Here is a 25,461-nt window from a genome sequence, read left to right on the forward strand (position 1 = left end):
GAAGCTTTGCACTAGACTGTCCTCCAAGCAGCTAACAAATATGTTACCACAAAAGGCCAGGCCTTGTCTTTTAACTACCAGAGGCCAAAGGCAAGCTCTTCTTCCTGTGTTGGAGAGACGCACAGAGCAACAAGGATACCTGGTGGCAAATGCCCCCTCCATTCCTTTCCTTTGTCCTTCCAAAGGACAGGTTCATCGCTGGAGCCAGCTGGTGCTTCTCACCCCCTCCTCCAACACAGGCCGGCTAGCTACAGCCTGGGCTGGCCCTTAATGCCTCTGCCTGCACGTCCCAAGCACCAAGATTACAGGTATGTGTGCCATCACACCTGATTTAGGAGCTGGCTTATTCCTTTAAACCAGTTCCTCTCATAACACATAGGGCCCTGGTTGTCACTTCAGGGACTGCTGGCTGGCTGGTTGCAATGAAAGACTATCCTATCCACTGAGATTAATGTTCTCTTATATAAGCACATCTATTCTTTCCATTGATGATTTGTAAGCAAACTTGGTGGATAAAGTTAGGATCACAGCATGGTGCAGAGAGGCAGGAACCTATTGGAGTGGGTCCTTCTTCTTTTTTTTTTAAAGTAAGGTTTCTTGGAGCTCAGGCTGACCTCTAACTCCCTTGACTTCTGATCCTTCTGCGAGTTAGGATTACAGGCAGGCACCACTATGCCCACACTTATACGGTGCTGAGGATCAATTCCCAGGACTCTGCCAGCCAGATAATCGCTCCATTGACTGTATCACTGGTCTTCCAGATGCCTTTTTCTAAGCCGCCCCAAAACGGGAAAAGCGAGTAGTCTCTCGGAGCCTAAGTAACACTGGCCAGCTGACATGAAAACCCGGAAGACCCAACCAATGGGTAAACCTTACGGGGTGGGGGAGGTAATAAAACTAACAGCTCACAAGCCACAATCTTCTACACACACACAGGGACAGTCACACACACAGACACGCTGCTACATAACACATGCTTAGGGCCTGGGAGGGTACTCAGTAGTAGATCCTGTCCTAGCATGGTTGATGTCTTTTACCCAACTCTCTACGATGCAAGGAATAAATACTACACCTTCTACTGAGCAGGACCACTATTCCTCTACACTCAGCCAACCATGGAAGCTCAGATATTTTAAAGTTGGCCGTTTGCTTTTCCCAGAGTTTAGGATAAGGCGATAAACCAAGAAGGAAGGATCCAAAACGCTTCTGGGTTTTCGTTTTCAAGGAACAATCTACGTAATTTAAACTACTTCCTTAAGAGCTGGAGTTCTGCTTCCAAACACATGGCCAACGACTGGGAAATCATCAAGGAAATGGAGTTTAACAACAAAAGGAGCCGGGCAGTGGTTGGGCGCACACCTTAATCCCAGCACAGGAATCCCAGCACGGGAAAGGCAGAGGCAGGCAGACCTCAGTGAGTTAGAGGCCAGCCTGGTCTACAAAGGAAGTTCCAAGACAGCCAGAACTGTTACACAGAGAAACCCTATCTCAAAAAACAAATAATAATAATAAATAATAATAATAATAATAATAATAATAATAAATAAAGACAAAAACCAAACAAAAACAAAAGGCAAGACTTTTGCACATCAGAGGGTGGTTCTGGTAATAGGCCATCTATGCTCAGCCCAAAGCTGACGGCCCAGGCATCAGAAAGGACTGAGACACACAGTCAAAGGACAGGCAAGGCCCTGAATCTCACCGCTTGGCCCGACCCAGGCTGTATGGCTCAGTTTCTAACACAATGGCCTCAAGCAGGCTCCTAATCAGCAGCCTGGACTCTGTGAAAGAATCCCTTTGGGATTGGGATCTCAGCATTGGCATTAGGCTGAGTTTCCCAGGTGACCACAATGTGCAGCCAAGGCCACTGCACCGAAGACAGCCAAAGCCGTCAGGGACTCTGCAGGCAGGGCTCTCTGTGGGCAGTGCTGGCTCTTGTGAGGCTCTCACTCCACTCAGTGGAAGCTGACTTTTCAGTAATTCTGGGCTCTCCCATGGGCTTGGTGATTTTTAGAGCAATATCTAACCAAGTGAATGTCAGCAAAAGGAGAAAAGATGGAAGCCGGGCGGTGATGACACATGGCTTTAATCCCAGCACTCGGGAGGCAGAGGCAGGCGGATCTCTAGGTTTGAGGCCAGCCTGGTCTACAGAGTGCGTTCCAGGACAGCCAGAGCTACACAGAGAGAAGAAACCCTGTCGAGAGAGAGAGAGACAGAGAGAGAGAGAGAGAGAGAGAGAGAGAGAGAGAGAGAGAGAGAGAGAGAGAGAGAGAGACAGAGAGAGACAGAGGGAGAAGGGAGAGTGGAGAGGAGGGAAAGGAGGGAGAGAAAGAGCGTGTGAAAAGATGGAAAAGAAATCTCAGGCTGAGAAGGAAAGCATGAGAGATGGAAGGCAAGGAAATTTTATTTCTACAAAGGAGTCAAAGTGTCTGTTCTAGGAGGATGATGTTTTCCAGCTTTCTTGTTCCTCGGACATGAGACTGCTTCCAACACGCCACCATTAAACGCTCTCTACCTTCCCCCTACAGAAGTCAAAAAGTCAAAGAGCCAAACTGCCCATTTACTCTGAAAGCCACTTTAGTTTCAGTTATTAATATTGACACACATGAAACAGAGCATTGGATGCGCCATCAGGAAAGTACAGGCATCACAAAATGTCCCAAAAGAAAATCAGATGATAAAAACAACAATAAAAAAATAATACAACACAAAACAAAACCAAAGAATGGCAGAGATTTACAGCCTCCATCTGCAATGGAACCTGGGCTCTACTTTCAGCGGAACACAAAATCAGAGATGTGCACTTCTCAAATGGGGGAGGGGGGTCACAGATGGAGCTGGTGCCAGCCAGTTTGGGGGGAGACATTCATTCTAAGAAAGGAGAAATGCACAGTTAGCCACCCGCTGGGACTGGGACCAAGAACAGATCTTCCCGCTGAACTGCTACTACGATGACAACAGCGAATGACCCAGTCTCGCAGAAAGGACTCGTCACTACAGTTAAGACAGACTAGCCAGTTACAGGCACTGGGTCTGGGGGAGCAGAGGCGGATGGCCACAGTCAGGTGAGGGACATTTGTCGCTGTGAGGTCAGAGGGGAAGCAGGGCTCCACAGCTGGAAGCTGCTGCTAACAAGTCTTCTAATAGTCCTAAAGAGAAAGAAACACAAGTCATAGCACACTCAGAGCCTGGTTTGAGCAAATGCGCGTGTGTGTGATAAACACACACACCCACACACACATATACTAAAATAAATCATTTTTTTGGTTTGGTTTGATTTTTCAAGACAGGGTTTCGCTGTATATCAGCTCTGGCTGTCCTGGAACTTGCTCTGTAGACCAGGCTGGCCTCGAACTCAGAGATCCGCCTGCCTCTGCCTCCCAAGTGTTGGGATTAAGGGCATGCGCCACCATGTCCATTCTAAAACATTTTAGTAAAGAACAGCTAGTAGCTGGAGTATACAGATGAACCCTCAGAGTCTAGAAACTAGAGTGTGACCCTAGATTAAGGTCATACAGACTCTGAAAACCAAAACTGTCTACAAGCTCGTCAGCCCCTGACTGAGCCATTGTCTAGCACGGATGATGAACCCTTTAAGAACCCACTAAAATCAATTTTTTTAAAAAACACAAAACAAAACACTGCCAGTCTTTGAGATTTCTGGCTGATACTTACAGCTCGGGGCTTTTTGTTTAACTTCAGATCAATCCTGTGGTAGGAAAAATAAAAGAGATTTGCACTTTAACTTCAGAAACAGGGCAACAAGAGCTACTGCATAGGGCACAGCTATAACAAAGGCTACTCAATTAAAGTCCACATTCTTCATTAGACTATGTCACAATTTAGCTGTTTCTTCAGATATTAAGCAAGTATTAAAAAAAGAGCAGATATTTTTGCCGTAAGGCAAACTGAGGTGACTAAAAAAGGACATATACAGCAGTTACAGAAGCCAGAATTTTTAAATAAAAACTATTGCAAAATTAGAGAAACTGGATTAAGAGGGCATGCTCAGGTCAATGTGTTAGCTCTGTAATTATGTCACTGACAGGTTCTGAGACATGCAGTGACCAACAGCAAACAGACTAGGAGTTTGTGTTTCTGGATAGGAAACACAAAAGAAATTATAAGAATTTCAATTTTTAAATCTTTTAAAAGCAAAATATCAAAATCTTAAGCTACTAATCTCCTTAAGAAGCAAAGCCAGAAAATCAATTTAAATATGAATTAAAAGTACAGGTTATCTATTTAAAAAGAAATTAAAATGCATAAAAGTGAAGTTTACTTAATTTTGCTTAAGTTATTAAATAAAATGTTACCTCCATCACGTTTTTCTGTTTTTAAAAAAAACTTCCCAGCCTAACCTAATATACATACCTACAATCAAACAGACAAACTATGGGTTAGAAAGGTCTCAGAACGGCATCCCGGGTCTACACACTAAACAACACAGCACAGACACTAATGCAAATCAAACTTACTCAAAGTCATAATCAAACATGCCAGACGGGCTGAGGGGCAGCATTGGAGAGGAAGAAAGCAATAGAAATTAATATACTAATTGAACAAATTAGTCGATTAGCCATCCTAGCAAGATTTGTGGAAACAAAGTCAGTTTTAAGAATCTTAAGCCATAAGGTTTCGAACATCAAAGCACCAAAGACTGTGTGGTCAGGGGGACTCCCTTCCCGCAGTGCAGACCAGCGCAGAAAGCAGATGACGGGAGGGCAAGTGACTGCATTTGAGCACTCAGAGGCCACAACCCTGGTGTTAGCTGCCAGACTCAGGGTTAGAACTGCTAAAATATCGGTACTGAAAACAGAATTGGGGCATTAGAAGAGAGGGGGTGGAGGAGACAGAGACTAGCGGGGGTGGGGGAAGAAGAGGGGGCAGCGGGGGGGGGGCAGGGGGAAGAGGTTTAGTTATACAGCAGAAGGTGCTAGAAGTAGGCATTACATATTGTCATTGAAACAAAAGGTGACAAAACACTTGGCACTTTGAAAACAGCAAAGCATGTAACTTTCTGTTCAAGTTCACATTGTGAACACGCCCAGTACCACCCAGGGTTCCTCCAGGAAGCCAGATGCTGAGGCCCCAACCTCAGTGACGGGTCTCTTTCACAAGCTCTGCCCCAAACTGCTGACAGCCATCACTGGCCTCTTTTTTTCTTTTTTTATGAGATGTGGAGGGGGGTGTCTCACAATATAGCCCACACTGGCCTCGAACTTGCTGTCCTACCTCAGTCTCTTAAGTATTGCAAATGCAGGCACATGACACCTTGCCTAGTATGGCAAGTCTACTTGTTTACATCAGTGTAGCAGCTAAGGAATACCAAGGTCTGAAGACCCTCCCCCAAGCAAAACAAAGTAACTGGGATCCATAAACACAGAGGAGAAGATGCAACTCTGTGCTGTCATGGCTGATAGGCCATGGTCTGCACAGCTCTCCAAAGCGAGCATCAGCCTGGGCTCTGACTCCAGCTCCTCGTTGCTCTGACACCTTTCAGACTGGAGACAGTCAGGAAGACGATGCTCAACTGGCTGCTCTGCTAGACTATAGTACGAGAGAGCCGAGTTTCAGCACCACTTACACAACCATCTCACTTAGGACCGTCCTGGACACATACACAAGCAGGACTTTTTAAAAATGGTTTCCTCTCAAACAGATTCAACCTTCACAAATGAAAATAGATGGTATCAGCTGGGGGCGTGGCTTATTGGTAGATGCATGCTGGGTTCAATCCCTAGTAGTGGAAATAAATACATACACAAATAAAAGTGTACCTATTTAACCAAACTTGGTAATCCCTGTCAATCCCAGCATTCGGGAGGCTAAGGCAGAAGAAATTAGTTTGAGGCCAGCCAGGGCTACATAATAAAACCCTGTCTTAAAACAAATAAGCAACAATTTTTACAAAAACAAATCTTGGGTTCGATGGAATAGTAATAACCTCTAAACGCAGCTAGTATTGCTTTCTCTTTAAAGACAGTGGGACTTTAACTACTGTTCAGACGCAAAAAATGTAAGAATTCAGAAAGCTGGTGATTTTCATTTGACTAGCATGCATCAAGTTTTGTGTTCAATCCCCAGCCTTGGGGGAGGGGGGATTCTTGATGAATTTTCATATCCCAGAAGAGGGGTAAACTCAAGTATTTCCTCCTACTGCTCCTCCAGAGTGTCTGGCATGTGGCAAGTCGTCAGACATCCTGTCACCATGGCCTGACTTGATACACGGGCCACCGCACAGTGGAGAAGGAAGCACTCACTGCTTTGGGTGCCAACTCACCAGCGTGTCCGGATACTGAGCTCCACCCCTGAACCTCAAGTGTACAAAGGTAGCAGGACTCACCCCAACTGCCTTAGCCCAATGAGGTGCCACTTAGGGCAGTCCTGACCCAGATTCCTAAGAAATAAAGCAGCCCGGTGCCACCAGCCTTCGGGGGCAAATGAGCACATGAGGCCCTGGGAGGCCACCAGACAGACAGGATCCTGGAGACAGAACTCAGTCCACCTTCTGAGCAGGACTAGCCCCGTAAGAGAGCAGTGCCCAACAGCGGTCTTTCTTAACGCTGGTGTGCTTCTGGAAGGAATTCATTCCCTGGGCCAGGAAAGGGAGGGATAGGGACGAAGTGTTGTTCCCATGGAGCTGCTCAAGGGTAAAGTTAAACGGGGCGCCTTTCGCCAGGCTAGAGCTAACCGCATCACTGGCACTCAGGGGTGTCACACACAGCAGAGGACCTAGAGAGGACACTGGTGAGTGATGCAGAGCCCCAAGGACTTTCAAAAATGTTCTTCCTGCTCTAGACACCTTGAAATAGGAAAAGAATTGCCAAAATGACAACAAAACAAATGTAATAAAAACAACACAGATGAAAATCCTGAATTATCATGCCAATTTGCGTGTATGTGATATATACTTGTATAAACACATATGTGCATATGGAGGACAGAGGTCGATGCTGGTGTCTTTCTACATAGTTTTTTAGAAAAGGTCCCATCACTTCTATTAGACTGGCTGGTCAGCAAGCCCCCAGGATCTCAATGTCACCAGTGCTGGAGTTACAGACACATATACACCTCACTTAGTGCTCTGACATGGGTGCTGGGATTAGAACTCGGGTCCTCACACCTGCAGAGCAAGTACTTTACAAACTAAGGCATCTCCCCAGCCCATAAAAACTATTTTTAAGAGTATGGATCTTGGGCTAGAGAGATGGCACAGAGGTTAAGAACAGTGGCTATTCTTCCAGAGGTTCTGAGTTCAATTTCTAGCAACCACAAGAGGTGGCTCAAAACCATCTGTAATGAGATCTGGTGCCTTCTTCTGGCATGCAGGCAGATATGTAGGCAGAACACTGTATACATAATGAATAAATAAAACTTAAAAGTAAATAAATAGTTTAAAAAAAGAATATGCGTCTCTGCCATCTTTGATAAGGTAGCCCCAAGTCTACTGCAATGCTCCAACAACCTACAGCCTTACCAAAGACGGTAGGGGGCAATTCTTTGCTGTTTCTTACTATAGTTTGAGATTAGCACAGTGGGTTTTTTGTTTGCAGAAAAATGTAAAGCAGCGATCCTTCAGCCCTACTTAGTGGGAGGAAACTCTATTTCTGCAATTTAAAAAAGAACAAGAAAAACTTAAAAGGATTCAAAAATCTGTTGATGAAAAGAGGTTTAAACCAGTTAAATCAGCCAGTGTCAGGCCTATGAGTTCACAGTGTGACACCTTAGGTGCAGGAAGGGACACCCACAGGTTTCTAAAGCAACGTAACTCATTAGCCAACCAGAAGATGGGCGCCCCCACGCAGCCCTGTACTCTCCCTTCACCCCCACAGTGTTCGGGCTTCCAAGACCAAAAGGAGGGAGAGCCCCTTCCCTCCTCTACAGACTCATTCCCCTCTGAGTTAAGGCCCAGCATTAGCATACAAACCCAGGCAGAGTGACCCACTAAAATCCCTGTGACACCTGACCTCTCTGTCCACTGCTGTCATTCCCATCTCATTTCCCACTGCAAAAGCAGCAGTGCGCAGATGGTTCCTACGAAGGAACGCCCGCGTTTAGGGGCTCTAAGTGTTTCCCCGTATCTGAAGGCAGCATACTCAGAGAACTACAAAATAGAAAAGTCATAACAATCAAAACCAAACCCATATTTAAAAAGTCAGAGAAAGGCATGTCAGCTGAGCTCTCGCAGCAGCAGACAGGTTCCCAACAGCCAGAGTCACTCTGTGAGGACTCGTTGCTATTTCCGTTTTCCTTAGCAAGGACCCAGAGCTCACGATGTCGGGTGGCTTAAAGGAGTCACATTCCATCCTAGCGACTCCCATTGATCCTTCATGGCTTCTCTATTGCCACCCACTCCTCCCTCATTGAACACCAGCCCACTTGACCTGCACCAAAAGATATTCTGCCACCCGAAGCATAAGGCTCTGCCACTGTCCAAGGTATTTTCATTCCAACCAAGTCCCTCCCAGTAGTCACAAGAACTCTGGGACTGGGTGGGACCTTGTCACTGACCTGTGCCGGTTTTTATTCTTCCGTTTTTTGTGGCTGCTGTGGTGACTCCCTGAAGAAGTAGAAGAGGCAGCCTTCTGGGGCTTCACTCCCTGTACGGAACCGTCGAGGTCCTCAGGGTCCTCCTGGGCAGGCTCGTTCTCCTGATTGTGGAAGTCTGGAGAAGTATCGCTTTCTGTCCCACTTCCTGGTTCCCCTAGAGAAAAGAAAACAGGTCCCAAAAGCCTGATCAGAATTCCCCAAATTCCTGTCATCAGCAAATGTTTGCTTGTGAGCTCACAGGCAACATTACAGAAAAGGGACAGGGAACGTCCATTCAAAGCATGGAAGCTAGGAATCCTGGAAAGCATGCGATCTGCAACAGTGTAACAAGGGTGCAGGGCTAGCTGCAGCACAGAGGCCACCCCTTTCCATGGGCGCTTGTATGACTGACTGCATGGCCAGCGCTGAAGAGAGCGAGACTTACACCTAGAGGATGGGAGACAGCGACCCTGGCAAAACTGACAAGCCAGCAGAGAAGCCTGTCTTTCTTTAAAGGGTGGTGGGGGTGGGGAGAGCTAGAGAAATGACTCCAAGGTTAAGAGTAGGTACTGCTTGCTCTTCAGAGCCCCAGAGCCCACATCATGAGGCTCTAAGATAGCCAACACCTCTCCTTGGGTACCTGCACTCAAGTGCATGTACCCCATACAGACATATACATATGATTAAAAATAAATTTAAAAAAGAAAAAGAAAAGGTACCCACTGGGGAGGAGAGTCAGTCAAATCCCTGAATTACTGAGGTTTTGAATTTTTTTTTGGAGGGGAAGAGGGATATGTCACTCGGGCCTTGAACCTTCTCAGTCAGAGGATAACTCTGAACTTTTTTCAAAAGCAGTTGTATAGTCCACTTTTAAATTCTATGTATGTGTGTGCAGGCAGGGTTATGGGCAGTGGAATACTAGTGCCTGTGGAGGCAAGAAGACATCAGATCTCCAGGAGTAGGTGTTGCATGCCATCAGACATGGGTGCTGGGAACTGACCTAGGGTCTGCTGCAGAAGCAATAAACGTTCTTAACAACTGCACCTCTCCAGTTCCCCCTCCTTTTTTAAATCACATTTTACTGATTAGTGTGTATGCTGGGGGTACCACCAGTTTTGAGGGTACCACCTCAAATTCACTGAGATCCACCTGCCTTTGCATCCCGAGTGCTGGGATTAAGGGTGTGTGCCACCAATACCAGGGAACCTGGCCTTTAATGGCTGAGCCAGCTCTTCAGCCCTAAGTCACCAATTTTAAAATAGCAGTTCAAGAGCCAAGTGTGTTCGGGCCATCTTCTGTAAAGAGGCAAGGCCTCCAGTGGAGGCACTGAGACACCAATCGAGCCACAAATCGTTTGACCTACAATTTGCCCTGCCTGTAAGATGTGCTGGAGTAAAGGTAGCGTAGAACTTGTAGGAGTGGCCAACCAATGACTGGTCCCATTTGAGAGCCATGCCAGGAGTGGGAGCCCATGCCAGACACGCCTGGAAGAACAGGAACCAGAAGCCCCAAGGTCTAGGATAGAACCAAGCACGACTGGAAGAAAAAGTAAGTCATGAAATGATACCCCCTTTTTTTTCTTTTGATTTTGAGACAGGGTTGCTGGCCTTGAACTCTCTGAGATCTGCTTGTCTCTGCCTCCCAAATGCTAGGATTAAAGGCGTGCGCCACCACCGCCTGGTGAAATGATTCCTAATGATACTCTGTTATACTTGTAGACAGGAACCTAGCATAATCGTCATCAGAGAGGCCCATCCAGCAACTGATGGGAGCGGATGGAGAAACCCACAGCCAAACATTAGGTGGAGCTTGGGGAATCCTTCGGAAAAGGAGGACAAAGGATTATAGGATCCAGAGGGGTCAAGAATACCACAAGAACACAGCCCACAGAATCAATTAACCAGGGCTCATAGGGGCTCACAGAGAGCCTGTATAGGTGTGACCTAGGTCCTCTGTGGGACTCCTCAAAGTGGGAGTGGGGCTGTCTCTGACTCTTTTGCCTGCTTTTCGGACCCTCCTACTGGGTTGCTTTGTCCAGCCTTGACATGAGGGAGGTGCCTAGTCTTCTTGTACTTGTTATGCCACGCTTGGATGGTGTCCCTGGGAAGTCGGCCCTTTTCTGAAAGGAAACAGAGGAGAGTAGACCTGGGGACAGGAAAGGTGGGGGAGGGACTGGGATGAGAGGAGGGAGGGGAAACGGCAGTCGCGATGTAAAAATGAGAGAAGAATAAATTTAAAAAAAGAAGGCGGCACAAGCCTATAATCCTGCCACTTGGGAAGATGAGACAAGAAATCTCAACTTCAAGGCCAGCGTGGGCTAATCAAGAGATTCTGTGTTGGGATTGGAGAGATGGCTCAGAGGTTAAGAGCACTGGCTGCTCTTCTAGAGGACACAGGTTCAATTCCAGGCACCCAGCACTCATAACTGTCGGTAACTCCAGTTCTAGGATGCCCTCACAAAGACATACATGCAGGCAAAACACTAATGCACATAAAATAAAAATAAATTATTTAAAAAGTAAAAAGCAGGAAGGGCTGAGTAGATGGCTCAGTGGGTAAAGCACTTTATAGGTAAGAGCAAGAACCTAAGTTTGGATTCCTAGAACCTAAGTAAAGCTGGACACAGAAGTGTACGTCTGTAACTCCAGCTCCAACAGGGAGATGGGTTCTGAGCCAGGAGAATTCCTGGAAGCCCCCGAGCCAACATGCTTAGAATATGTATGTAGAACAAGAAGAGACCCGGTCGCATATGATACGGAGGGTAAGTGCTAATATCTGAGGTCGTCCTCCAACCTCCATTGAGTGTGGGTGCACACACACACACACACACACACAAACACACACAGAGGGATTAAAACAAAGCAAAACAGAAAGGTGTGGCATAATAGCGTATACCTGTAATCCCAGAGCTGAGAAGCCTGAAGAAGGAAGATCAGGAGTTCAAGGCCAGCCTGAACTACTTAAGAGAGCTTACTTCAATAACACATTTAAAAAAAATTTAAAGCAGAAGACCCCACCAAGATGGCTTAACAGGTGAAAGTGTTTCCCTGTACAAGCCTGACAGCCTGTGAGGGATCCCTAAAGCCTTGGAAGGAAGAAAGAGAATCAACTCCCCAAGTTGTTCATACGCATGCCATGGAACACATATACACAGACCCCCAACACACACTTCTCCCCACTCCCCTGCAAAAAAGCAAAGAAACAACCAGATCTCAGAAATGAGGGACCAATTTGAACACGATACAGGAAAGCACCAGGAGAGGGAGCTCCAGAGCCACGGAGCTGCACAGGACTGGCAAAGCATCTGATTTCACATAAAGTTTACCGAAAGAGCAGAGTGTTGGCACACACCCGCCATCACACACTCAGGAGGCTGAGGAAGAAAGATCATGAATTCAGGGCTAGCCTGGACTACAGGAGGACCCTCTGTCAAAGCAAATGAACCAACAGAAAAGGCTAGAAGGGCTTCAAAACTTACCTTCACAAAGCTGCAACAACCAGCATTGCGCTGCTCACGGTGGACAGATAAACAGAGATCAAGGGAACAGTCCAGCATGAAGTCTAATGTTAAGGTCAGCTGATCCCCAACAAGCAAGGCTAATGAGACAATTCAGTGCAGAGAGAAGTTCTGTTGGTGCAAGACCAGCCTGAGCAACACAGCGAGACCTCACCTCAGAAAGATGAACCGGGCTGGAGGGACGGCTTAGCACTTAAGAACACTAGCTGCTGGGCTAGAGAGATGGCTCAAAGGTTAAGAACACTGGCTGCTCTTCCAGAGGTCCTGAATTCAATTCCCAGCACCCACATATGGCTCACAGCCATCTGTAAGGAGATCTGGTGCCCTCTCTGGCATGTAGACACTGTATACATAATAAGTAAATAAATCTTTAAGAAGAAGACTGGCTGCTCTTGTGGGACCTGGGCTTGGTTTCCAGCACCGACATGGCAGCTCACTACCAGGGGACCTGACCTCTAGGACTGTGTGCGTGTGGTGCACACACTTGTAGACAAAATACCTATACATATAAAAACACAAATTCAAAAGATAAAATGAGGTGTGGCAGCACATGCCTTTAGTCCCAGCCCTCAGGAGGCAGAGGCAGGTGGGTCTCCTGGGAGTCTGAGGTCAGCCTGGTCTACAGAGCTAGTTCAAGGAGAGCTATGCAGAGAAACCCTACCCAAAAATAAATAAATAAATAAACAAACAAACCTAACCTAGGATCTGAATGATGCCTACAACTTAAAACTTTAAGACACTTTGCTGGCAGAGGTAGTGCAAGCCTTTAACCCCAACAGTCAGGAGACAGGGCAGGCAAATCTAGCCAGATCTATGTGGAGTTCCAAGCCAGGTAGGGGCACACAGTAAAACCCTTCCATCTCAAAAAGTAAAAACAAACAAGAAACCTTTAAGATACTGAAGAAATAAGTGGACAGGAAGAATTCACAGTGACTAACATGTGACTGCTACCAAAAGCAATCTGCAAACTCAGTGTAACCCCATTGAAATTCTTGACATGTTCCACATAATTATTTTTTTAAAAAATCCTAAAATTCATATAGAAGTACAAAAGGCCCCAAATATCTAGAGCAATCTTCAGTAGGAAGAACAATGCTGAAAGTACCTGATCTCAAATTATAAAGCCATAGTAACAAAACCAGCATGGTACAGGCAGAGAAAGATACGCAGCCCCATGGACTAGAACAGAGGACCCAGCAAGAAGCCCACACAATCACAGGCCACTCTGACAAAGCTGTCACCGGCACACAATGGAGAACAGTATCCATAGCACACACAGAGACTGAAGCTAGTTCGGTAGCTCCCACTCAGCAGACACCTAGTCGTCAGAGATCACAGCCGGTCACATAGGACTGGAAGCTTTGAAACTGCTTGGGGAGAAGCCCTGATGACACAGGCAGGGGCGCTCACCTGGGCTGGAGACCACTCGGAGGCTGAGCTGTACTGTTCTTGCGGAGGACTGAGCTCTAGCACCTATGTAAGGCTCCACAATCACATGTAATTAAAGCTCCAGAGAACCCAATACTCTCTCCAGCGGCAATGAACTCAAGCAGATCTCCACCCCTACCCGCCACACACACTATATACATAAAAACAATATATATACATACACAAGAAATGAAGAAGCCCGCATAGCAAAGGAAACAGCAGAGTGAAGGACAAGGTTACAGAAGGGGGTGGGGGGGTCTTTACCATCTTTATATATAAAATTAGGTATCCAGGATGTTTTAGTTTTGTATTGTTTTTTAACTGGGGGGAGGGGGAGTGAAGGAAATAACTGAGAGGTTAAGCGCGCTTGCTATGTAATCATGAGGACAGAGCTCAGATTCCAGAGCCACACAGTCAGCCCTCCTGCATACCCTCTTTAACCCAGCTCTGCAGGTGGAGATAGAAGATCCTGCGGTTTAATACTTTCCAGACAAGCAGAGAAAATACAAGCCTTGGGTTTAGGGAGAGACCCTGCCTCAAAGAACTATACACAAACACACACGCACACATACACATGTGCATTTATGCATTTTTTAACTGCAAAAATTACACATAAAAACCCAAGTCATCTGATCAAAAAATGGGCTAGGGTTGAAGAGATGGCTCTATGGTTAAGAGCACTGACTGTTCTTCCAGAAGTCCTGAGTTCAATTCCCAGCAACCCCATGATGGTTCACAACTATCTGTGATGAGATCTAGTGCCCTCTTCTGGGGTGCAGGTGTACATGCAGGCAGAACACTGTATACATAATAAATAAATCTTTTTTAAAAATGGGCTAATGAACTGAAGGCAGTTGTCCAAAGAACTAGGCATTAGCAGGGAATGGGGGGGGGGGGCACACTTTGATCCCAGCACTTAGGAGGCAGAGGCAGTGGACCAGCCTGATCTACACAGTGAGTTCCAGGACAGCCAAGGCTATATAGTGAGACCCTGACTCAAAAACTTAAATGACAACAAATGTGGGTGAGAATGTGGGGAAGAACCTTTATGTGGGGGGCGGGCTGTGCACAGCCACTACAGAAAGAAGTTAAGTGTGGATGGTTCTCAAGTCAGTGAGAACAGATCCACCACACAGCCCAGTGAAACCCCTCTTTAAGGACTCTAATTCCACACACCACCCAGATATTTGCACTTACAGCCAAACTGCTCACAATAGCTGGGAGCTGAGCCAGCCTAAACATCCATCAGCACCTGGCTGGATAAAGAGCAGGTGTATGAATGACATCTGTAGGAAACTGGATGTGACTGCAAGTCATCATGCTGAGCTAAGGAAGTCAGACTCAGAAAGACACCACCATGAGGAGCCTAAATCTAAGGTTCTGTATACATGTGGACATGTTTATATATGTGTGCTTACAGGCCAGGAAACTAGAAAAGGGACCATGAGAGGAAGAAGGCATCTTCAAGGAGGTGGAACTATAGGAGGGGCTAGGAAACAGTGCCAAGAAAGCATAATTAGGTGCTGGGGTGGGAAGATACCAGCTGGAAGGGGCACGCAGGGAGGGGATGAAAGAAGACAAAGCATCATAGCTATGCACAGGTGTGAAAATCAGTACTTCCAATGCCAACCCACAGACCACTTCCTTTTTGTTACTATTGTTGCCTTTTAAATTGTTGGTATTCCCAGGAGCTTACTGGAGTTAAGGGGCAGGGGAGACGGGGAGGAGTATTACAGGCCCATAGGTAACTTACCAGGGACTCAGTCACTCAAGAAGTTGCGCCCTCTCCCAGCTACCATGAACTGCCTTTAGACCCTGGGTGGGGGACTTGACAGTGGAGGTGAGTGGGACGGACAAGGCCTACTTGGATTCCCGGATCAAATGTTGTGGTTATTTATCATATAACGACATCCCATGATACAGCTAGACAGGGAAAAGATTCATACCAAGAGAACACGGTCCAGGCCCACACTTCAAACACACTACAAGGCCTCACATGAATGAGTCGAAGTTTTTTCCTTAAACTGGAAGCACAGAGTAAAATATAGGTTCTAGTTAGGACTGAAATCCCAGCTACTTGGGAGGCAGCGGGATTACAAACTCAAAGTCTGCTTCGGCTACAGTGTGGTTTCAAATGTACTAACAGATCTCTGCTGCTAACAAACAGAATATACTAGATATATATAAAAGATCTTGTCTTTTTTCTTTTTGGTTTTTTGAGACAAGTTTCCCTAGCTATCCTGGAACTTACTTTGTAGACCAGGCTGGCCTCGAATTCACAAAAATCTGCCTGCCTCTCCCTTTCGAAGTGCTAGGATTAAAGGTGTGCACCACCCCGTGCCTGGCTCTTTTCTTTTTTAATATTTTATTTATTTTTTAATTTCATGTGCATTGGTGTTTTGCCTGCATATATGTCTGTGTGAGGGTGGTGTCAGATCCCCTGGAACTGGAGTTACAGACAGTTATGAGCTGCCACGAAGGTAGTGGAAACTGGACCCAGGTCTTCTGGAAGAGAATCCAGTGCCTAAACCACCAAGCCATCTCTCTAGCCCCTAATGATCTTTTCTAAGTGTTGGAAACCCTGCTGGGAGTCACAGGGAGAGCAGGGCAGGAGACCACAAAGCCTTGGACCAGAGCTGGTGACAGGACAGACAAGGACTGAGTTGGCAGGTGCTGAAAGGGCAGCTGGCTGTCCACCTGCAGTCTCTGCTACAGGAGTCCCATGCAAACAGACAGCGGGCCATGCTCTAGAAACTCACTCAATGTCCAACCGCTCAAAGCCTAGGACCACAGAACTCACCTAGGTCTCCTCTCTGATAAACAGTTATCCAAAGCAACAACTCTTGTCCCAAAGACTGACATGGACATCAAGAATCATGAGAACTGGATGGGATGTTGCTCAGTTAGAAAAGTGCTCGCCTACCATGCTCAAAGCCCTGGGTTCAATTCCCAGCACCACATGAACCAGTCTAAGTGGCACGTGTGCATGTATATGTGCATGTATCATTCCAACATTCAAGAAGGTAAGAAGTTCAAGGTCATTCTTGGCTGCACAGTGAGCTTGAGGGCAGCCTGGGTTATAAGACCCTGTCCTGACAGGCTCAAAAGGAAAAAAAAGTTAAAACACACACACACACACAAAACAAAAAACCCCACACAAAAAAAAGATGGGCTCTCTTTCAGGAGCTGCATCTTAGTTGCTGACTTGCAGTGCTAGGGATCAAACTCCAGGCCTCACACATGCTAGAAATGCTCTACCACAGAACTCCAGTCCCAGCCCAAGACTTGTGTTGCAGAATTATGAGCCTGTTGAAGATACATGACAAGGAACCATGGAGACCAGATGCTATTACAGTACAGACAAGAACTCCCTTCCCTAGCTCACAGAAACTCGAGGCCTGTGCGTCGAGCCAATGTCCCACTGACAGCGCTACACTGAAGATGTTTCTCACTGACAGAAGAATGAGCAGCACGGCTACGGAGCAAAGATGAAGACGTCTACACGCAGGGCGACTGCGGCCTGTGACTGCTGATGGGGGGAAAGGGAAGCCCTACAGCAGAGAGCAACTCTGCGGGAAGCTTCAGAGCACGCGCCAGACCTGCCAAGGCCATGAGGTGAAAAGGCGCTTGCTTGCTGTTTCTTTAACTACATTCTTTACACTAAAATGTCTGATGCTTCGCAATTTAAACAAAAGTCCTCTGAAGAGGCCATGCAAATCCACCCTCTTTCTAGTTGGATAAAAATACGAAGCCAAAGGAAGCAGAAATAATGCTTTAGAAAAGAGATTCTGTGAAATGTTTTGAAAATAAAGCACTCAGAGTAGAAAAGTCTGAAACCCTCAAGTTAAAGAGGATAGAAAGCAAGGTTTTGCTTTTCCTTCCTGGAGATCACAGGCATCCACACAGGACTTGGTCCAGTCTTGTTTCTCAGAAAGTCTGCAGCCCTGGAGAACCCACACGGAGGAAAGGAGTGCAGGTCAAGCACACTGCTCCTCTCGTGGGACACAATGACAGGATCAACCACTTGGGCTTCCAGGGACCCTCAGGTGCCCTATCTGCTTTACAGACGACGTCCAAGTAGAGGCCTCCTTCAGCTGGCTCCACAGGCAAAGGCTCCTGCAGCAAAGCCTTATGACCTGAGCTTGATCCCTGCATCCTACGGGGAAAGGGGACACCAGCTCCCACAATGTGCTTATGACCTCCAGATATGCACTGTGGCACAGGTGTGAATACAAGCAGTAATAAGTAAATAGAAAAATTTATATTAAAAAATGAAAGAGGGAAGTGAATAAAAAGACAGAACTAAAAAGAAAAGGAATCCAAGGAAACCCAGACACACAAAATCAGATAAAGAACTTTTACTAAATCTTATTAGTTGAAAAGAAAATCAAGGTGAGCCAGGTAAGATGCCGCAGACCTTTGATCCCAGCACTTGGGAGGCAGAGACAGGACTCCTGTGAGTTTAAAGCCAGCCTGGTCTACATAATGAGTTCCAGCTCTCCAGGGCTACACAGAAAGACTTAGTCTTATTTAAAAATAAAAAAAAGGGAAAGAAAAGAAAAATTAAAATTTTTATATGAGCAACTTACAATCCCAGGACTTAGGGAGAGGAGGCTGAAGAGAATCACCTTCCAGGAAAGCCTGGGTTACATAGTAAGACCCTATCTTGAAGACAAAATAATATTAGTAGAAATTCTTAAAAAAACATTGAAAACACCATAGGTTTTGGTTACAGGACATGGAAAAATCAAACCAGAACAGAGCTAGAAGCTCCCTCCTTCTTGGCTAGCTTCCATAATACCGTAAGGTTCTATGCTGGCTGCTGGGGGAGACATCATTGTTAATCTTACTCCGCTATGAAACTTGTGTATAACACTATCAACATGCTAGGGAAGAGCACCCCCAGCACAAAAACGGCTTGAGTGTCAAGGGAATCAACCATTCAGTGGCTGGATATGATGCCCACTCCATAGGAGCTACTGTAACCCTGGCCAAAAGCCTGTGGTGGGGGAGGTCACAGGCCCTAGTGGAGAAGCCACAGCTGTGGATTTACTAATGAACCCGGGAAACTGCCATCTAGATGTTTATATTTATATCTGTAGATTGGTGCTGCTGTCAGCCCTGGTAGGTGAGCTTCTTTTTGTAGTGGGCCATAACTCAACCAGTCAGCCCAGTGCTGAGAACAAGTGACCATTGAACAATCAACCCTGACTGGGACATCAACATCACTCCCTCTAAAGGTTCAAGGAACATGGCGGACAACAGGGCAGGAAGGATGTTCTTACAGGAGGAAGGGGCAGAGTGACAGGAAACCCTGCCTTCTGGGCATGACAGGGCCTTGAACTCACAGACTCACAACACCTACCGGTGACTTGTGCAAGACTGAGCCTGTCACCACATCACCATGGATCTGAACTACTCACAAGTCCCTAGCCCTCCCTGATCTATAAGCATGCAATGGTTGCTCAAGGACATTTCTTCAGAGGAGCAGCCCCTGGTAAGTTGCCCAAGGTCATGTGAATAATCTCCACCCATGTTCCTGTAAGTAACTCAGTGGCGGGGCGCTGGCCTACCACGTGCATGACCCTAGGTTCAAGCCCCCATACCATAACAACTAAATAAAAGCAAAGCCAGGTGTGCTGGCTTACATCTGGTCCCAGAACTCCCAGCATCCGGGAGGCAGAGCAGGCGGGTCTCTGAGTTCCAGGTCAGTGAGATGGAGACTCAAATAACCAAAACAACAAGTTGTCAGGAGAAAACCAGCCCTGAAAGAGGCTAGCGGTCAGCAGTGATGAAAAGCATCTGCAGCATCCGCTTGCAAAACACAGGGACAAAGGCGGGAGCAATGGCTCCATGGTAAAGAGCATTGGCTGCACTTCCAGAGGACCAGAGTTTGGTTCCCAGCATGCACATAGTGGTTTACAACCATTAGTAACCTCCGTTCCAGGGGATCGGATGCATTCACTTACACATACACGTAAATTAAAGATGTTTGACAAGACCACCAAGGTATGTAACCATTTGGTCAAAACTAACTTGACACGCAGTAAAGCCCAAGCAATACCAACCATGTACTACAGGCAGATTTCAAATAGCTGGTCAGTATACACTTTAGAAAATATTTAATACCCAAGTTAAAGGCTAGCTATACAGTGAGGGCCTGTCTCATATTTAAAGATTTATAGCACTTGCTGAGGTAGTCAGACAGGCACCAACCACACTGTGCAGGGTTCTGGGACATGAAAGGTAACAAAACACGAAGTTGGATAGAAAACTTCTGAAGGACATTGAATAAATCTGTTTAGACAGAAGTTGGAATTTGACTCTGAGTGGAAATGACTCTGGATAGGCAGGACTAAGGCACAGGAGAGTCTGGCTGGGATAGAAATCTACGCAGAGTTAAAAACTGAAGTCACTGACACAGGCTTATGAGCATTAGAAAACAGCAGAAGCAGGGTCAGTTAGTTAAGGCCAGCCTCAGTTATTAGCAGGTTTCAGGTCAGCATGTGTTAGAAGAGACTATCTCAAAAAAACAAACAAAATTCCTAGGAATATAAGCCCTACAGTAGCAGTGTCAGAGTTTGGGGTCTTTCGGTATCTCCAGCCCAGCTTCATGAGAAAGATGTGGCAGCAGGCCAAAAGGTCCTTCCTTGGAGAAAGATACGGTAGATGGCATAGTGGCACAGGCCTTTAATCACAGCAAGTGGGAGGCAGAGGCAGGTGTATGTCTAACTGGGACAAGTACGATCTACACAGCCAGACAGACTATATAGCAAGATCTCCCACCTCCAAAACAAAACAAAACAAAAAGACTTGGGGAAGAAGCCCAAAGGCTCCCAACTTCAAGAAGCAAGAGAAAACCATAGAAGATGCAGTCCTTAGGTACCCAACTGGGTAAACCAGAGTTAACTTAGGGCCTGTGGTTGCTTTAAAATAAACTGATAAAGAAGGTAAAAAGGGGCTGGAGAGATGGCTCAGAGGTTAAGAGCACTGATTGCTCTTCCAGAGGTCCTGAGTTCAATTCCCAGCAACCATATGGTGGCTCACAGCCACCTATAATGAGATCTAGTGCCCTCTTCTGGCATGCAAGCATACATGGAAGGAATGTTGTATACATAATAAATAAATAAATCTTTTAAAAAAACTTTTTAAAAAGAAGGTAAAGAGACTTACTCTTTTCGATGAGCTGGTCCTGAACTCCCGCCAAGGCACTTACTGCCTAAAAGAGAAGTCATCGGTTACCAGACAAGTGACCACAGACCCCAAGACGCCAACCCACACAGGGAGGAAGGGACAGTCCACACTGCTCAATAAAGGGCCACAGGCAGGCACATCCATCGCTGCCACCACCACTTACAGCGGCCGATGTGACTGAGGATTTGCTGAAGAGCCGTTCGGCCTCCTTGAACTTCCGGTTCCTCCGATCGTTTTTGCTATTGGAGTTTCTAAAACACAGAAACGAGTACCAAGGTATGAGTTCAACTCAAAGTGGGGTGCCTGGGACAGATGCAGAACTATGGATGACTACTGTGTTTGTGATGACGTGTGCGTGCCGCAGTATGTGTGTGGAGGTCAGAGGACGACTTCGGGGTCGGTTCTCTCCTTCCACCTCCAGTGACCGAGCTCGGGGCCAGGCTGCAGAAAGCACCTTCCCTGGCTGCGCCATCTCCCCAGCCCCACTCTTTGCTTTTCACACGGCAGCTCATGAACGCCTGGAACTCCAGCCCCTGGTGATCAGACGCCATCTTCCGGCCTCCGAGGGTACTAGGTCACATGTGGTATACAAACATACATGCAGACATAACACCCATCTAACATAAAATAAAAATCCCAGTACTTGGGAGGCAGAGGCAGGCAGATCTCTGAGTTCAAGAACAGCCTGGTTTACAAAAAAAGTTCTAGGACAGCCAGGACTGTTACAGAGAAACCCTGTCTCAAAAACAAAAAACAAAAACAGGGGACTATAGATGGGCATTATAGTAGATGTTTTTAATTCCAGCATTTAGGAATCAAAAGCATATGGAGCTCTATGAGTTACAGGATAGCCTGGTCTATACAGGAAGTTCTAGACTAGCCTGGGCTACATAGTAAAGCCCAGTGTCAGTAAGTAAATATATAAAATGACTAGTACAGACAAGTGATAGAAAGTGTCTCTTTCAAATAAACTTAATTTTATACCAGGATTCCTTTGAGAGATACACAGGGCAAAGGTCAGTATACTGAATAAATACTTGGGGAGATGCTGGATGTGGTGGCACAGTCCTTTAACCCCAGCACTCAAGAGGCAAAGGCAGGTGTAGCTCTGTGAGTTCGAAGCAAGCCTCATCTACATAGCTAGTTCCAGGCCAGCTAGCACTATATAGTGTGACTCTGTCTCAAAAAAAAGAAAAGAAAGAAAAAGAGAGGGGGGGAGGAAAAAATCTTGGTGAGAAAAGTATATTCACAGTATCTAAAAGTATAACCTCATAAAAACAAATTTTAAATATTTTGCTTTTTATTTAGCACACATATGTATATGTGCATGTAAGAGGTAGAGACAAGTGTCACAAGTCAGTTCTCTCCTACCTCCTACCACCACATGGATCCTGGGGACTGTGGGTCATAGGGACATAACTCGGGTCATCAGACTTGCCGACAAGCATCTTAACCCACTAATCCCATCATGCTAGCATGAAGAAAGCTGTCTATACAGCAGAATATCAGGACCTCCTGACACCATGTCACCCAGTAAGACAGAGGTGCAGAACCAAAGGGTCACAAACCGCTTACTCTTCTACCAAATATGTTTAAAGGATTGTTCATGAGGTACTAAAACTATAGGCCTCAGCACTGTGGCAGAACATTAATACACAATGCCTTGGGTGCTATCCCTGCACCAAAAGAAAAAAAGAAAGAAAAGGAAAAAAAATCTGAAAGTAGGCCCTGCAGGCAGTAGTGCGCAACTCTAATTCCAGTACACAGGAGGCAGAGGCAAGTGGATCTCTGTGAATCAGAAGCCAGCCTGATCTCTGTAGAAGAAACCCTGTCTCAAAAAAACAAAAAGAAACCAACAAAAATATTAATGATGTAACTGTTGAAAACAGTTGTACCCAGGATCAAAAAATTGCTTTGGGGCCAACTGAGGGAAGTTAAAGGAATCAGTGTTACTTTTGAAGCTATAAGCGTCAGAGCGATATGCAGAAATGTCCTGCTCTTCTCAGGAGGTAAATGCTAATATAGGTGCAAAGATTCATGGTCCGAGTGTCTCAGTTCTCAGTGAGCAGGCGGAAAAGCACAGGAAAACAGAAGCGTGACGAAAGGAGCCCATGAAGGAGAGCTTCCTGACAACAGAACAGGTCTGCATCTTTTCTTTTCTTTTTAGTTTTTCAAGACAGGGTTTCTGTGTTGCTCTGACTGTCCTGGAACTCGCTTTGTAGACCAGGCTGGCCTTGAACTCACAGAGATCCGCCTGCCTCTGCCTCCTGAGTGCTGGGATTAAAGGTGTGCTCCACCAGCGCCAAGCTAGCTCGGCATCTTTGAACACATACTAAAATGAGAGGACAACTTTCCCGTGTTGGCCTTTGCCTGCTACCTTGTTGAGCCAGAGTCGACCTTGTTATTTTGACAGCACTGCATATTCCAGGCTAGCTGGCTTACAAGTTTCCAAGAGAGTCTCCTGTCCCCACCTCCCATCTCAATGTCTACAAATGCCAAATGTGCAAAATATTATACCATATTTGTGTTTAATGTGTTGGGGGTTATGTATCCAAGAGGGCAGTACAGAGAGTCTGATCCCCTGGAGCTGGAGAGATAGGCAGCTGCACGGCACCTGACATGGGTGCTGGGAATCGAACTCCTGTCCTCTGACAGAGCAGTGTGCACTCTTAACTGCTGTGCCGTTGCTCGCCACATCTTCTAAACACAGGTTCTGGGTGCTGAACTCGGATCATGAGGCTTACACATCAAGTGCTTTTAGCCACTGAGCCCTATCTCCTGACCCTAGTTTTATATCTTGTGCTTATACACATATAAGATGCCATACAACTATACACACACACATCATGCCAATTATCTGTTTCCTGGTTTTGATAATGTACTACCCCAGTTACATAAAATGGAACCATCAGAGAAAACTGTGTGAAGAACATACAAGACCTCTCTGTTATTTCTGCAGCTCCCTATATGAATCTGCAATTATTTCAAAACAACCTTAAGCATACATAGATGGTTTCCTATATTAGAGATTACACCCACAGTAAGTTAGCTACTGATGAATTTATGGGAAAAATACAAATTGATCATGCCTTACATCATCTCAATCCCATAGATTTGAAAAATTCTCACAAGTTTGGAAATTTTTATAGGATCATATTGCCAAATCAATAACGGTACAATGAGCATACAGTTATGGCAAAAAAATCGTAATTGTATGCCATGGCTGATTAAAATGTGGAAGACAGTTAAGTTACATGCTGTATTTCATTTACACCTACACACACCTGCACCATGGGCCCGACTTTCCCTTGGCACAAATGTGGGCTTGGTCCAATGTTACTCAGGGAAGCAACGGCCGTGTCAGAAGACAAGCTCGAGTTTAGACCTCATTTCACACTACGACTGTTAGTGACTCCTTACAGAGAGGGTACCAAGAACAAACACCCCAAGATGTACAGTGGCAGTCCACACCTTTAAATCCAGCAAATGGGAGTCAGTGGGAGAAGGAGCTACATAAGTGAGTTGGAGGTCGTCTGGCTTACATAATGAGTTCCAGGCTAGCCAGGGCTACATGGTAAGGCCATGTTTTCAAAAAACAAAACAAAACAAAAGCCCTATTAGTAGGGGACAGAACGGATAGTACTAGATTCTGACACTCACTTTTGATTGGTCAGATACCGATCCCAGCCACGGATAATATTGCCATACATTTGAGTGTCTTCCAGGTAGCTTCCTTCAAAAGCATAGATCTGTCGCTCCAAGTTTGCAAGGGTTTCCTAAGTGATGAGAAGAGAGACATGGAGAAGCCAGCATTAAGCATGAGCAAACTGAGATTTGGATACAGACTTGTAAAGCCAAGCTTACCCACACCGAGTCGTTTTTGTGAAAGAGTGGAGGTGATGGACCCTTTTATAAATAAAGTCCTCAAAAAATGCAAACACATGCAAGGTTTTATATCTACTTCAGAGGGAAACCTAGCTCTATCATGAGCAGGGATGAGACAGAGTGTGAGCTATCTCTATTCTCATTCACTAAACGTGTCGCTTTTTCAGCAGAAGGGTGAAGAGCTTTTCAAAACCATCTTTTCTACATCAGCAGCTCCCTCCCAGCAAGCTCTGGAAGGGCCGCCCGCAGCGGATGCCGGTTGCTATGGAAACCTGGAAGGGCAGCTTCAGGTGAGCTTTGCCTCCCCGGTGCTCGACGCAAAAGGCGGGAGCCTGGAGGAGTGAGCCACCAGGATGCCGGCGGCTGTGGGTGCGCGTCACCATTCCAAATTCCCTAGACTGCGTCCTGCGTCTCCCGCCAGCCCCCCTCCAGGCATCCTCAAATACACCACATTCTCCGGCCATTGAAACGCGCCGCGCGTGCAATATGCCGTGGGTACCCACTCGACACGCTCCCGAATCCTCTCCGGGCTGGGGTCAAGCAACCTCCTTCCCACCCGCTAAGCCCGGCCGGAGCGTCGTCCCCGCCTCCCGCCTCTCGCCCTTCCCGCGCCCTCGCCGCCCCGCCCCGCCCCGCCGAGCGCAGGCCGGGAGCCGCGCCGCCACAGGGAACCGCGCCGCGCCCGGCCGCCCAGAGCGCCCGGACCCCGGCCGCCCGCCGCTCTCGCCTCCGGAGCGGCCTGCGAGGCCAAGCAGGGACAGCGGCCCGGCCCCGGCCACTCACCGCCAGCTCCTGCTTCCGCTTCACCAGCTCAGCCAGCTCCCGCCGGGTGTCTGGGATCTGCGGCGGCGCCGTCTTGTTGTGCATCGCCATGTTGGGCTCCAGCGGCGGCGGAGGCGGCGGCG

General features: G+C 46.7%; 1 protein-coding gene across 3 annotated transcripts; it reads right to left on the bottom strand.

Moving 5' to 3' along the window:
- Nucleotides 1-2,559: 2,559 nt before the first annotated feature.
- On the bottom strand, nt 2,560-25,461 carry Meaf6 (MYST/Esa1 associated factor 6). Of its 3 annotated transcripts, XR_005285790.1 has the most exons (8): nt 25,340-25,461; nt 24,332-24,447; nt 20,835-20,922; nt 20,651-20,696; nt 8,515-8,707; nt 4,317-4,374; nt 3,676-3,709; nt 2,560-3,149 (listed from the first exon to the last, which is right to left on the bottom strand). XR_005285790.1 is itself a non-coding variant. In XM_038333335.1 (7 exons), exons 1-7 carry the CDS (start codon nt 25,427-25,429, stop codon nt 3,141-3,143), a joined length of 576 nt encoding a protein of 191 aa, XP_038189263.1. In that variant the 5' UTR covers nt 25,430-25,461; the 3' UTR covers nt 2,560-3,140. The 3 variants fall into 3 exon arrangements, 2 of the variants coding, with proteins under 2 accessions (XP_038189263.1, XP_038189262.1); XM_038333335.1 differs by lacking the exon at nt 4,317-4,374; XM_038333334.1 differs by lacking the exons at nt 3,676-3,709; nt 4,317-4,374 and having other exon boundaries at nt 2,560-2,871.

Source organism: Arvicola amphibius, chromosome 6, assembly GCF_903992535.2.
Source record: "Arvicola amphibius chromosome 6, mArvAmp1.2, whole genome shotgun sequence".
NCBI lineage: Eukaryota > Metazoa > Chordata > Mammalia > Rodentia > Cricetidae > Arvicola > Arvicola amphibius.

Coding starts and splice junctions, on each gene's coding strand:
- Meaf6 (XM_038333334.1), bottom strand. CDS start 25,429: ATGGCGATGCACAACAAGACGGCGCCGCCGCAGATCCCAGACACCCGG. Junction 20,923..24,331: donor CGGTATCTGACCAATCAAAA/GTGAGTGTCAGA, acceptor TCTGTGTTTTAG/AAACTCCAATAGCAAAAACG. Junction 8,708..20,650: donor GGACCAGCTCATCGAAAAGA/GTAAGTCTCTTT, acceptor TCTTTTCTCTAG/GGGAACCAGGAAGTGGGACA.